The 14,262-nt window shown below is 37.9% G+C and overlaps 1 protein-coding gene across 2 annotated transcripts in view; it reads left to right on the plus strand.

Moving 5' to 3' along the window:
* adam12b (ADAM metallopeptidase domain 12b) overlaps positions 1-14,262 on the plus strand; it is a 114,307-nt gene that overhangs the window by 61,446 nt on the left and 38,599 nt on the right. For both annotated transcript variants that reach the window (XM_027172714.2, XM_047821818.1), the window contains exons 6-11: positions 1,233-1,419; positions 5,396-5,461; positions 6,444-6,515; positions 8,643-8,812; positions 9,034-9,118; positions 12,140-12,288. In XM_027172714.2, coding sequence (XP_027028515.1) covers positions 1,233-1,419; positions 5,396-5,461; positions 6,444-6,515; positions 8,643-8,812; positions 9,034-9,118; positions 12,140-12,288 — 729 coding nt within the window. The remainder of the gene's footprint in view (positions 1-1,232; positions 1,420-5,395; positions 5,462-6,443; positions 6,516-8,642; positions 8,813-9,033; positions 9,119-12,139; positions 12,289-14,262) is intronic.

A 14,262-nucleotide genomic window follows, 5' to 3' on the forward strand; every position in this document is an offset into this window, starting at 1 on the left:
TAAAAATTAGAGATTAAGCATACAAACCTGAAGTGTTTTTTTCTGGGGAACACTTGGATTCTTGGTTGAACATTACTTTTGAAGGTCTTCCCATTTAGGAAGCTACAGTAACGCTCCTTCAAGAATCCAACAGGAGAGCCAGATCTTCACTTCAATTCATCTACTGCATGTAGATAGACTGTTACATAAAACTTCACATCCTAAAAGCATTTCTACTGTGTTTTATACACACCTGGCAAACATTTCTATTCACATACAGATTAGAACTTTAGAATCAAATGAACATTTCAGCCTTGTGATTTTTTCACACTAAATATCTTTAGCATGTATTGCATTTGTACATAGCCTTTTTATCGTTCTCTTCTGTTCGACACATTTTATGCTCATTTAATCTGTAGATTCATGGATATTAAAATTAGATTTTGTCTTGAATCTTTGTGAGAAATGCTTACTCAAATGTTAGAGAATGTTTTTGCACTGTTTAAGCTTCTCAGATGAGTAATGGGGTGTGGGGACACTGGGAGAGACAGCAATTTGAAACTCACCACAGTTCTTTCAACATCCACCCACATGTTCCAGCAGAGAAGAAGATTAATTGTTAGATGGTACGATTGCTGGTTAGTGAATATATTTGGTGTCCGTTCATGCTGGAAATTTCTGTTTCCATTTCCACATGAAATATTATCCATATATTTATATGGGGATACTATTTGAACTGAGTTGATGAGTGATCCAATTTTGTTCTTCTGTCATGTTCACCATCTCTGCAAAATGTACAAGGAGAGATTCGCTTATAGGTGTTAGAATGTTACAGTTTAATAAGCAGCTTAAATCTCTTAAAACACTGAACATTATGTCATATATTTTATAAGCAAGTTTAAGGCTTGTAAAGGTGCACTGAGTTTAAATGTACCAAGAAGTGAAATCTAATCACGAATAAAAAGGATATATAAGTGGAAAAAATAGCAGTAATGTTAAATGTCAAAAACCATCAGATTCCATCGTCCTGCATACTCACTCACTGGTTCTTTGAATTAGGCACAGACCCAAGCTGTAATAAATAAAAAAATAATAATAATAAATGTTCCACTTGTGGGTTTTCTGTGGTCTCTGTGAGATCTTATTTCGCTCCAAAATCTCCATGTAAATGTGATTACAATGTAAGGCCAGCATTACCACTGTTATATTAGCCATTATTTCTTAATATTGTTTCCTGTATGCTTGGTCCACAGGGGGTTCATCTTACTTACAAATGAGATGTTCATGGTGGAGCCTGCTTTTGAGCCAGACAACGGTACACACATGGTTTACAGAGGAGAACATTTACGCTTCCCTTCAGGAATCTGTGGTCATGGACACAACATGTCCAACATCAGCCAAGGGAATGTCCAGGAACTGTTACAATCCTTCAACTCCAGGGTTAGAAAATATCTCTCTTTTTTTCATTCGCTCCACATCTAACACCGATTATTAAAATAGAGACATTTAAAGCACATTTCAATGAGTGTAAATATGAATAACTTCAGGACTCGTGCTGACAGCCGAGTTACCGCCGTGCTGATAGTCGTTATAAAAGCACTCTTGCTTGTAGATTAAATATGCAAATAAAATCAATATATATTAGTAATGCTTTCAGCTAGTCACATGTTGGCATATTTCAGCAGAGTTGAAATAAAATCTTGAAATTATTTATTCATTTATTTTAAGTTACCAGGCTTTATAATGCTATAACTTTGTGTTTAAGAAACATGCAGTTTTCTCATTTTCTTTTCAGTAATTTCAATTTTCCCCAAATTATTGATTTTCCGAGGCCACCACACACACCTGCTATGTATATTAATGTATATTATTATAAAAAACCCTTTTATAATAACACAGAAATGATCATTTCAGTAACAACATAAGGGGTCAGTTGTAATAAAGAGTTTTACTTACTAGTGAGCAATACGGTTTCAAATAACAGTCATAACTCCCATTGTACTCTGTGGAGGACTTCATGGGACTGCTACACCCAAGGTGTCATTCATACCAGCGGCTGTCAGAATTTATAACACTGCATTACAGTGATGTTATTGTGCAATATTTTATCATTTAATTGAATGTACCCACTGTGGGATCAATAAGGTTTTTCTTATCTTAACTACTGTTAATGTTGCCCTGCACCAGCTTAAAACTATGGCATCAAGAGCCATGATAGCATTTCTTTTATTTTTGAGAAAAATTGCCTCAAATAGAGAGATCAGTGTTTTTGTTATTTTGTGTTGAAGCAAATAAAAATATTAAAATTAACTATGAAAATACACAGATTAGGGGGACATGGTGGCTTAGTGGTTAGCACGTTTGCCTCACACCTCCAGGGTTGGGGGTTCGATTCCCGCCCCCGCCTTGTGTGTGTAGAGTTTGCATGTTCTCCCTGTGCCTCAGGGGTTTCCTCCGGGTACTCCGGTTTCCTCCCCCGGTCCAAAGACATGCATGGGAGGTTGATTGGCATCTTTGTCCATAGTGTGTGAGAGTGTGTGTGTGCCCTGCGATGGGTTGGCACTCCGTAAAGGGTGTATCCTGCCTCGATGCCCGATGACGCCTGAGATAAGCACAGGCTCCCCGTGATCCGAGAAGTTTGAACAAAGCATTAGAAAATGAATGAATGAATGAATACAGTGGTACCTCGAGATACGAGTTTAATTCGTTCCAGAACCGAGCTCGTAAGTCAATCGGCTCGTATCTCAAACGAATTTCTCCCATTTAAAATAACCGAATTCGATTTAATCCGTTCCGGACATATGAAAAATCCCCAAACCATTGTAAATTATGAATAAAGATATGTTTTTAAATAACTAATAAACATGTATAAGTAACAAATACATAACAAAATATGAAATAAAGAAATAAAAGTTATTTAGCATAATAGTCTTACCTTGGAGACAGACGAGTGCGGCTAACGAAGGTGAACGGCGAGGAGGAGGGAGGGAGGGAGGAAGGGATGCAGGCACTCTAGACACGTACGTAAACGGTGCTTTTTTAGAACTTAAAACTATTTTCGTAACTTTAAAACTAAAACTACACTTTCCTTATTTCAAATCGAAGAAAAAACTTAAAACAATGCACTTAACTTTAAACTTAAACTAAGCTTAACATTTATGTAAATTTAATCATCACTTGTTTTTGCCTTCTTGGCTGCACTTTCTGCACTTTCACTCGCAGCTCTTTTCAATAAAAATGTATCCAAAGAACTTTGCTTTTGCCTGCCTTTCAAAATGCTTCGAAAATGTGACAAACAAGTGAAAATGTGACAAAAAGCGCTGAAGCACGGCCAGTTGCCACTTTCAAGCAAAAAAGAGTACAGCGCACAAGATACACTTTGATTCAAGCGGGTAACACGTGCGAGTGAGCGAGAGATGCTCTCGGATGATGCTCGACCCTGCGTGCCAACTAGCAGGACGCTCCGGAAACACGGCTCGTATCTCGGATTTGGGCTCGTATCTTGAACGAAAATATGGCCCGAGCTCCGGCTCGTATCTCGAAAAACTCGTATGTTAGGCTGCTCGTATCTCGAGGTACCACTGTACACAGATTGAAGGCAACTGGGGAAATGGCAATACATTACAAGATAAGAGTACATTATAATATAAGTGTACATTCCAAGATACACCATTTTAAAGGGATGTACTGGCCAGAATAAAAAAGTAACCATTGATATACTTGTGTAAACATATCTACTCATATCTTAAAGTGATGACACAGCAGGCAGTGTAGTGAACTTTGAATGCAAGCAAAAACCCCTTCCGATTCTGTATCTCGGAGGTGGAGGCAAAATTTGAAAGACTGCAATGATTAAGATGGGAAGGGGAATGGGGAAAAGGAAAAATGAGTTGCAGTGCTTACTAACTAATGATGTGTTCAGGGGAGTCAGATAGCTAGCTAATAATTAAATCATGGAAATGGATCGAATGGATTAATAAAGCGACAGAAATGACTTACTGTAGAGAACGCTGCCAGTGAGAAGAGCAATAGGACACAAGCAGGGAACAGTTGCAGTTTGTTCAACATACAAGTAGGTTATATAATGTCAGCTAGCAATGATATGTGATTATCTACCATAGTGTTCATAGCAGTCATCTTAATTTCGTTACATGGGTGAGGACAAGCATTTGCTAGCGGTTGAAAATGAGATCTTTTATGTTTTCTGATCTTCTTCAGTTGAAGTCTCCGCTTTCAAATCTTTTTTTAATAATCTTTAGTTAGAAATGCTGGCTTTACATTTGTAAATCATTACAATTTCTTTGGTGCTGTATAGAGTTATATATAACTGATTCAAAAGGAGCTAATTAACCTAGCAACTTGAGACTACTTGCTTATAAGAGGACTGACGAATATTTCAAAAATTTGATCCTGGATTGGCATTAACTAAAATGTTATTCATGTATTATTATGGATTACAACCAAAAGACAAAGAGTACTCTGACAGTATTTTAATTATGTTAAGTGTCTTAGCCTGCAGTACAATTTTCTTAGAGCTTGCACTGAAAGCTGCAGTAAGCAAAGTTTGTTAATTAAACATGTGATTGCTAGCGCTATCTTGCTGTTTTAATTTATGTCGATTATATGAAAGCTATGTAGTTTTGTTAAACGGTTTGTCAGTTAATTTCATAGTCATTTCTAATTGCCAGTAAACAACACCATGTCCAACTGATTTTAAATAAAAATTGTGTCTGATTCAGGCACATCAGCGTGACCTGATAGATAGATAGATAGATAGATAGATAGATAGATAGATAGATAGATAGATAGATAGATAGATAGATAGATAGATAGATAGATAGATGGATGGATGGATGGATGGATCGATGGATCGATAGATAGATAGATAGATAGATAGATAGATAGATAGATAGATAGATAGATAGATAGATAGATAGATAGATAGATAGATAGATAGATATCATGTCCTAGGCAATTTTTTTGCTTTATCTGTTGTTACCTGTTGTGCAAGTATATAAAGAAGGAAAATAAACCTCCTTTTTCCAAGAGGAACATTTTTGTTTGTTACACAGTTGTTTTAATACATAATGTTCTTAACAGTCATATGTCGCACCTCAATGATGTAACTATAGCACCTTAGCCTACTGCACAACACACACCTGTCAAGACAATCTGGTTGATTGTGGGCAAGTTAATTAACCTGCAGGGATCACAAACTTTTCTGAATTGGGAAAATATAGAAACAAATATTCAGCAAAAAAGTACACATGAATAAGAGGTAAAAACAGATTGATACGAAGTGAATGCAAGATCATATTTGAATATAGGTTCCTATAGGTTCCTATTTTAGCAATACTCCTCTATGCAACATGTTTTCAATTCATGTTTTTCTAACTGTCTGTTGTCTCTCTTACAGCATAAAAGAGATGCACAGAAGACCACCAAATATGTGGAGCTCATTATTGTGGCAGACAACAGGGAGGTAGGTTTTGCCAGGTTAGCTTTAATGCCCATAGGACAGCAGATGCCACTCATCCGTTGACAAGGTCTATGAGCCCATAACCCACCTAGGGTTAAGGGATAGGCCATGGATTTACAGGCCATAACATGGAACACCGTGAGGGTCTGTTGTTGTTTTGGCTTGCCCCAAAATCAGGTCAGAGTGGGGGTTTTACACAGGAAGTAGCCAGTTTCCTACTGGCCAGACAGGAAACAGGAAGTGCTTGTCAAAAATGGCCATCAGCTGTAAAGGAAATGATGACCACAGCAGCTGTTGTTTGAATTGTGTGTGTGTGTGTGTGTGTGTGTGTGTGTGTGTGTGTGTGTGTGTGTGTGTGTGTGTGTGTGTGTGTGTGTGTGTGTGTGTGTGTGTGTGTGTGTGTGTGCATGAAAGATAGAGAGAGAGAGAGAGAGAGAGAGAGAGAGAGAGAGAGAGAGAGAGAGAGAGTGTGTTCTTGCTTTTTAAAGTTAAGAGTGTTCCTAATTTTTAACATTTACTCTGACATTAATTCTAACACAATTTATATATTTGCTTGTTAAAAAAGCTCTGTTGACTTTTTGATGACTTTCCCATTAAACAATTAAAATGATTTGATTATTTGGCAGCATTATTAATTAAATGATGATAAATTGCCATTTTGTTTTATTTCCTCCTCCCAGTATTTCTCATGACATTGCAGATCTGCTTACTACACATACACAAACAAATACTTGTTAGATTCGCTTGTTCGTTACGTTTTGTAGATTTCATCAATTAACAGATAAGATGATTTTCCATTTTTTCCCTTCTGTTTTGCGTATTATTTTAGAAAAAATAAAAGAATGTTTTGAGATATTTGTCCTGAAATATCTCTACTGATTCATTCATTCATTCATTCACATGTTCTGAGATTTTTTGTCATGCCTTCAGTAATGAGTTGCACACTTCTGTCCAAGTTTTGATGCATCCATCTCTCTTTCTCCAGTATCATAAACATGGGAAAGATGTAGAGAAGGTGAAGCAGAGGATGGCTGAGATCGCTAATTATGTTGACAAGGTATGATGCACATCACTGGAATCAAATAGCTGACTTGCAGATATACATGATATGGCCTGATATACAGTATGTAGAGACTTTCACACATACAGTATGTAAGACTTTTCCTGAACTGTTGCCAAATATATCAGAATCACACAGTTGTATAGAATGACTTTGCATGCTATAGCTTTGAGATTTCCTTTTGCTGTAACGCATAAGATGCTCTAACGTGTTCCAGCATGACAAAGCCCCTGACAATGCAACTAGGAACACCTTTGAGTTGACTTGGAACACTGAGTGCACCCAATATCATCTCACATATCATCACTGCCTGATCTCACTAATGCTCTCGTGGCTAAGTGACCACAAATCCCCATAGTCATGCTCCAAATTCTAGTGGAAAGCCTTCTCATAAAAGTGGAGGTAATAATAACAGCATATCCATGTTAATGCACATTGTTTTGGAAAGGATATTGGATGTAATGGACACATAGTAGTCTAGGATTTCCAAAATGATCTCTCCGACAAAAGGCCTGTTGGGAGAAAGCAATATCGTAGAAGCACAGCTTGCCATGGTTTGTAGATAGATGTGTTTGCGTGTTCAGAGATAAGTTTGTGTAGTAAGGATTTCCAAGTGCAACAGTCATTCTTAAAAATGATTACAAAAATGTATTTGGTTCTAATACAAATAACCTAGAAAGTACTGTATGTATAACATTATTTAAAGGAAAATATTTAGACATGTAGCTGAGAAAACCCGTTTTATATACACTCCACAAACCCATTCTCTCCACCTCCCATCTCTGTTTGTTTGGAAAGATGCACTTTAAACATACTGCACAACACAAAACATAGTAAAACTATTCCAGTGAAGCTAATGCTAAAAATGCTAAGACTAGAGTTTAAAAGCTCATGAGAGCTCATTACACAGAAAAACAGGACAGAAATGATACCCTTGACCATTCTCATAAATCATTATTAGCTGAATTTCACGTGTTTATAGTGATATAACTTTGCTTTCAAGCAGTTGAATGGCCTTACGTTCAGCTATCGATGCTAACACTGGAGCTAAAAAAAACCTCATGAGATCTCATTACAAACAAAAACCAGGACAGTGACAACACTCTTGACTGTTCTTATGAATCAGCATGAGCCGAATTTCAGCATGCTGTAATTTTGCTGCCAAGCTGCAGAATTGCTGAGCATGCTAATGGTTGCAAACGGTTAATAAAGAGAGTAGGGCTTAATCTTTTGTTGAACATACTACACTTTCAGACCTAATCTTGAATAAAAATCCCTAACGCACTTTTAATACTGAAGTTGTACATATGGGGGCATGAGGGTTTGGCAGGTTTGCCTCATATTTCCATGTACCAAGGTTTGATTCCTACCTCTGCCCTGTATTCATGGACTTTGCATGTTCTCCTCATGTTTCAAGGGGTTTCCTCCTGGTACGCTGGTTTTGTTTTCCAGTCCAAAGACGTGTTATAGGCATATTGGAAATGTGTAAGTGTCTGTGTGAGATTGTGTCTTATGATGGACTGGGAATCCAGAGAGTCAACCATCTTGTGTCCCTTTTTAAAGGATTTCTCATGAACCAGTTTATTATAAGCAGTACAGAGGATGGATTGATTGGAGTTGTACACATCAGTATGTAGACAAAGACTTAGGCTTAAACTGGGGCTTTAATGTTACTTGTGTGGGAGTTAGATGAGAACTACATACATGAATTTACATAATCTGAACAGCGAGTAAGGGGGGCACGGTGGCTTAGTGGTTAGCACGTTTGCCTCACACCTCCAGGGTTGGGGGTTCGATTCCCGCCTCCGCCTTGTTGGAGTTTGCATGTTCTCCCCGTGCCTTACGGGTTTCCTCCGGGTACTCCGGTTTCCTCCCCCGGTCCAAAGACATGCATGGTAGGTTGATTGGTATCTCTGGAAAATTGTCTGTAGTGTGTGAGTGAATGAGAGTGTGTGTGCCCTGCGATGGGTTGGTACTCCGTCCAGGGTGTATCCTGCCTTGATGCCCGATGACGCCTGAGGCTCCCCATGACTCGAGAAGTTCGGATAAGCGGTAGAAAATGAATGAATGAATGAACACCGAGTACTGAAAAGCAAACAAAATGTCCATAAGTCTGTGTTTCAGTTCTACAGGGTTCTAAATATCAGAGTAGCTCTGGTGGGGCTGGAGGTTTGGAGTGACTCTGACAAATGTGCAGTGACACAGGACCCGTTTACTACCCTGCATGAGTTTCTAGACTGGAGAAAACTCAAACTGCTACCTCTCAGACCTCATGACAATGCTCAGCTTATCAGGTATACTCACACCAGACATTACAACACATCTGCACTACCCGTATGTCAGTACCATACCGAGAGCTTCCTACTCATCATGACACACATGTACTTCATACATACATACAGACATACATATATACATACATATTGTACTTTTTAAACAAACCCATGACTCCAGGTAAAATCCTAATAGAATGCATTTATATAATAAAACATGAATATTTGCACTTGTGTTTCAGTGGTGTGTATTTCCAGGGGACTACCATTGGCATGGCCCCCATCATGAGCATGTGTACCGCAGAGCAGTCTGGAGGAATCGTCATGGTGAATCATTTTGACAGATTTCTGCTGTAAAACACATTTAAAAAGTTCATTTTAAAAGATTTCTAATGTTTTAGTAATTCTATTCAGTGGTGGATTTATGATGATACAAGATGATATTAATGATGCAAGAAAAACATGAGAACACATCTTAAACATGAGGAATGAATTTCCGGTTTTATTAAGTTCACAAGCTATAGGTGAACACAGTAGAGCTGTGTTACTGTAGAAACTTAGCTCAGCTAGGTCAAAGATGACAACAACAATGTATTGACATGTTAAAGCATTGGAAACTAATCATTTTGAGCAGGGAATACACATGAGGATGTGAGAGAGCTGGATAGGCTAAAGGAGTAAACACTGCTGCATCGCTCTCTTTACTGTATGTAGAGATGAAGTGAAGTATCAGATCAGCAGGTAGACAAAGTGAAACTAATCCATCATGTCAAGAAAGAAGTTTAGACATTACAGACATCACAGTGTGGAGATTCTGTGCATGCCTGTGATGGTTCTGTCAGACATTTTCTGGTTTCCTCCCACTGAGTAAATAAGTAATTCAGGGTTAATTTTGCCTTTGTTGTATGTATGTGCATGTAAAAGTTATGAATTTACATTACATTTACGGCATTTAGCAGACACCCCTTATCCAGAGTGACGTAAAAAAGTCTCTATCAAGGAATACATTAACACTGGTTTACTAGGTTACGAACTCTGTTTTTTTTTTTTTTAAATTCACATAAAACAAACAGGGAAAAGTGCTAGTTTAAGTGTTTCCGGAAGAGGTAGGTCTTCACCCGTCGTTTAAAGATAGCCAGTGACTTTGGATATAGAGGATAGAGGGGAAGTTCATTCCACCACCTCTTTGCCAGAACAGAAAAGAGTCTTGCTGTATACCTACCTCTTCCCCTAAGAGATGGTAGGAGCAGTAAAGCAAGTAGCTATGAGGGAGCGAGTTGCAGTGCAAGCATTGATAAGAGCTTTGAGGTAAGAGGGAGCTGGTCTATTTTTGGCTTTCTAGGCAAGCATCAGTGTTTTGAATCTGATGCGTGCAGCTACCAAAAGCCAGTGGGGGGGGGGGGGGGGCACAGCAGTGGGTGGTATGTGAGAACTTAGGCAGGTTGAAAATAAGTTGCGTATCTACATTTTGGATCATTTGTAGAGGATGAATTGTGTTGGTAGACCTGCCTGCAGTGAGTTGCAGTAGTGCGGTCTGGAAATGACAAGAGACTGAACAAGTAATCCTTCGGATGGAACGTGAATTGCAAAGTCACCTGCCTTTTAGACATAACTAACACATAAATCATCATAGCACATGATGTAGACAAATGTAGCTTGGATCCATGTTGTTAATGTTATTTAGTTAAAAAAATAAATATAAAAAATTTACTGAAACAATTATTAGTTAATACACAATTAGTTAAATACTAATAATTGTTAGTATCCCAAATATTATTAGTATTATAATATTATTCGTTTACACATGTGTGAAATGGAAACTAAGTATGAGATGCGTCACATTCTTGAACATTAGCTAAATTTTGCGTCTTAATACGATGCTTTGCTCACACATTCCTGAAAAATTTTTTTCAGCTTGTGCATGAACTCCGACTCCTGTATGCTATTAAGGGTGCGCTATAGGAACTCTTAAACTAAACTCTCCTTTTTCCTTCCTAATTATTACTACAGTCCCTGGGTGTTTATGCTATTTGGCTACCAGGCTTCTACTGGTCGTTTATTTTACAAAATCTGTCATTCACTCAGCATTTAGTGGCGTTTATCTCAGTGGGATATGAAGGCTAGTGTGAGAGTAAGTTGATTCTCTGCAGGACTCACTCAGCTTAAGGCACACGAATAAAAAAAAAAATCGGAAGAAAAAAAAACGATTCTTCAAAAAAAACAAAAACTTTTTCTCCTTCTTTAATGGTTTATTCATGACTTATAAACATTTTGAAACACTTGTTTTTTTTTATGTGAAATCTTTTTTTTTTTACCCACATATGATTGGCTTTATTATGCTGCCTTGAGCTGTAGTGACTTGTGCTAGGTGAACCAAGTGTGATTTTTGAGTTGTAATGAATCTAATTAAGTAGGAACACTGCAGGGGCTCCCCAAGGTCCTTTAGAAGCACCTACATTCTCTTCAGGCCTCAGCAGTCGATTGTCAATCAAAAAAAATCACCTGTGGTTGCAAATGGCAGCTAAATACCACACATTTACATTTTTATTAACCCAGATAAATCACTCGCGCGCTAGGAATATGTCCCATTCTGGGTGTGGCAAAAGTTCCTGTATTTTAAATTCAATGGAGTCTCTTCTGGGAGAAGTGATTACGAGTATGTGATAATTAACTGCAGCTGTCTGCTGTGATAAATGGTGCTTATTAATTGACTTGGTGGTGTCAGCAGATCAGCCGCTTGTGACGAAACAGAGAGAGAGAGATTACGTTTTTTTTTTTCCTGTCTTTGGTCAGTTTGATCTCTTCTATAGGTGTGTTCCTTCCAGTGCCATGCTCTGTTTTTTAAAAGGCTGTGTGTATTTCACAATCGAAACATCCATCTAAAGTAGAACTGGATGACCGCTAACAGGTCTTATCTTTATATCAAATAAGTCAGAGAAATATCTTGCATTGTTGCTGTAAAATCCAAAATTGACATATAATCGATATAATCAAGACAGGAAGTGATGAATTTGGTTTATTGAATGGTACAGCTACTTCTACCAAATGTAGTGAGATGAAATTGTATTTATTTTATTTTGTATTAACCCTAAATTAGTTCAGTGTACCACGAGATACATTAAGTGGCCATAAGTATGTATAAGTATATTAAAATAATAATAAAAAAAAACAATCTTACACAAGTAAGACTAAAAGTGGACGCAAAAGTATTAAGCTCAGGTTTAGAGGGATTTTTTTTCTCGTTTTCTTTTATCGAAGTAGAAGTTCTGCAGTTCAGTAATAATGCATGACTGTTGAGCTGTTATGATTCAGTTCAGTTATGCTGTTCCATGTTTTCACTCCATCCAGGATCACTCAGACAATCCACTGGGAGCAGCCGTGACTTTAGCTCATGAATTAGGCCACAACTTTGGAATGAACCATGACACTCCCGAGCGGGGGTGTGGCTGTGGGATGACAGTGGAACGTGGAGGCTGTATCATGACACCATCCACAGGGTGAGTTGTCTAAATACAAATTCCTTAAATGGCACCATATTTCAATTTCTAGGACTTATCAAGTCAGAATTTATGACTTAATAAATGTAATATTATTTAAGGTTGTAGCATAAGCCCCCAAACTTGCTGGTTTGTTTTTTATAATGTTCTCTTCTTGTTCAAATTAGTCTAAAGGAACAAACAAGCATTAGATGATTCTCTTTTAGCAAAGTTTCTAATGCAACACATTGGTTTTGAGTCGAGAGATCAGCAAATTGTTGTTATATTGTATCTTTGCTTTGGACTTTTTGTTCACTTTCTCCATTCATTACATATACCTGTGTGCTCCCGTTTCTGAAAAAATGTCTGTCATTTTTCTACCATCAACTACATTCTGCTATGTGTCTAGTATATGTTTTGCTCAGCCTACTGATTTGTCTGATTTAATGATTTAATTGTGAAATTCTCTGCTCACTGATACATTTCTAGTCATCTTACCTTCATTCCCATGGTTAATAACCCTAACAATGAGATGCGCGCGCACACCCACACGCACACACACACACACACGCACACACACACACACACACACACACACACACACACACACACACACACACACACACACACACACACACACACACACACACACACACACACACGTACACAGTGTGCTCATGCATCTATGTATGTCTAAATCTCATCAGGCTTTAGAGAAACCTTGGTTGGGGAAAAAGCTCACAGGCTTTTAAAAACAGGGTGGAAACGCAGGGGGAAAAAAATCGGTTTTCATCACTGAGTCTGAAATGTAGTGATAGCACAGTTGCCAGGAGTGACGGTTAATGTGACTAGCGTCTGGCATGAGTAAACATCAGGTTGATAAGGTGAGGGCTCCTCATAATGGGATAAGTTCTCTCAGACCGATGCCAAATTGCTCTTATCAGACAATGAGTACGAAACCTGTCATTTGGGAAATGATTTTCCTGACTAGTGAAGAAGTGTCTTTTGTCCACAGAGCTTCAGTGAACTAGATGCTCTGGTTACATTGACCATTAAGACACATACTTATAAGTAGACTTATCTGTGTTCATTCTCTTGTCACTGAAACTGCTGTTTCTATGCCAAATTGTGAAATTATAAGGCTGTAAGAGGATGTAGAGTAATTCTGCCAAGATAAATATTGCACATTTCATCTGTTTTGAACTTATCTATTTAACCTGAGCAGTGTTTACCAAGCCTCATTGTGAAGTACAACCATATGCAAATGTGAATGTTTTTGCTCCTTTAAATACCCCAGTTCATTCTAGCTGAAGCTTGATAATGAGTATCAATGACTATACTGTACCAAAATATGTAGTCGGTGGTTCTCCAGAACTAGGATTCAAGAATTCTTACCTAGAACACCAGGCTCGCCAAAATATACTCAAAATATAACTATTGCAACACATTTTGTAATTCTCTAATAATGTGAAAATAATAGTTATTATGTGCGTGTTCAGTGGTAGACTGCTGTGTCTGTCATGCTCTACTAGATGACTAAGGAACTGTTTTGTCTCTCTGGCCATTAGACTGTACTCCATCCATCCATCCATCCATCCAAAATCCAAAAAAAATCCATCCAAAATCCAAAATTTTATCTATTCATTCATCTTCAGTAACCACTTTATTCTACTCAGGGTCCCGTGTGTGTGTTTTGGGAACACTGAGCATGGTGAGGACTTCACACCAGTCCATCACAGGGCATAATGCTCACACTCATTTACTCATAGTGTAGCCAATCAGTCGGAGGAAACCATAGAACCTAGAAGAATCTCATGTGGACATGAGGAAAACATGCAGAGAAATTGACAGGTCCCTGGAGCTGTGAGGCAGCGATGTTATTGACTGTGTCATCATTGTGCAGGTTTCTATACAATTTTGAGCTACAACAAAAACAAAAAATATCTACAACCATTTTTTATTCATAAAACACACATCATGCTTTATAAGGTTATA

This window comes from Tachysurus fulvidraco, chromosome 12, assembly GCF_022655615.1.
Source record: "Tachysurus fulvidraco isolate hzauxx_2018 chromosome 12, HZAU_PFXX_2.0, whole genome shotgun sequence".
In the NCBI taxonomy this organism is placed as follows: domain Eukaryota; kingdom Metazoa; phylum Chordata; class Actinopteri; order Siluriformes; family Bagridae; genus Tachysurus; species Tachysurus fulvidraco.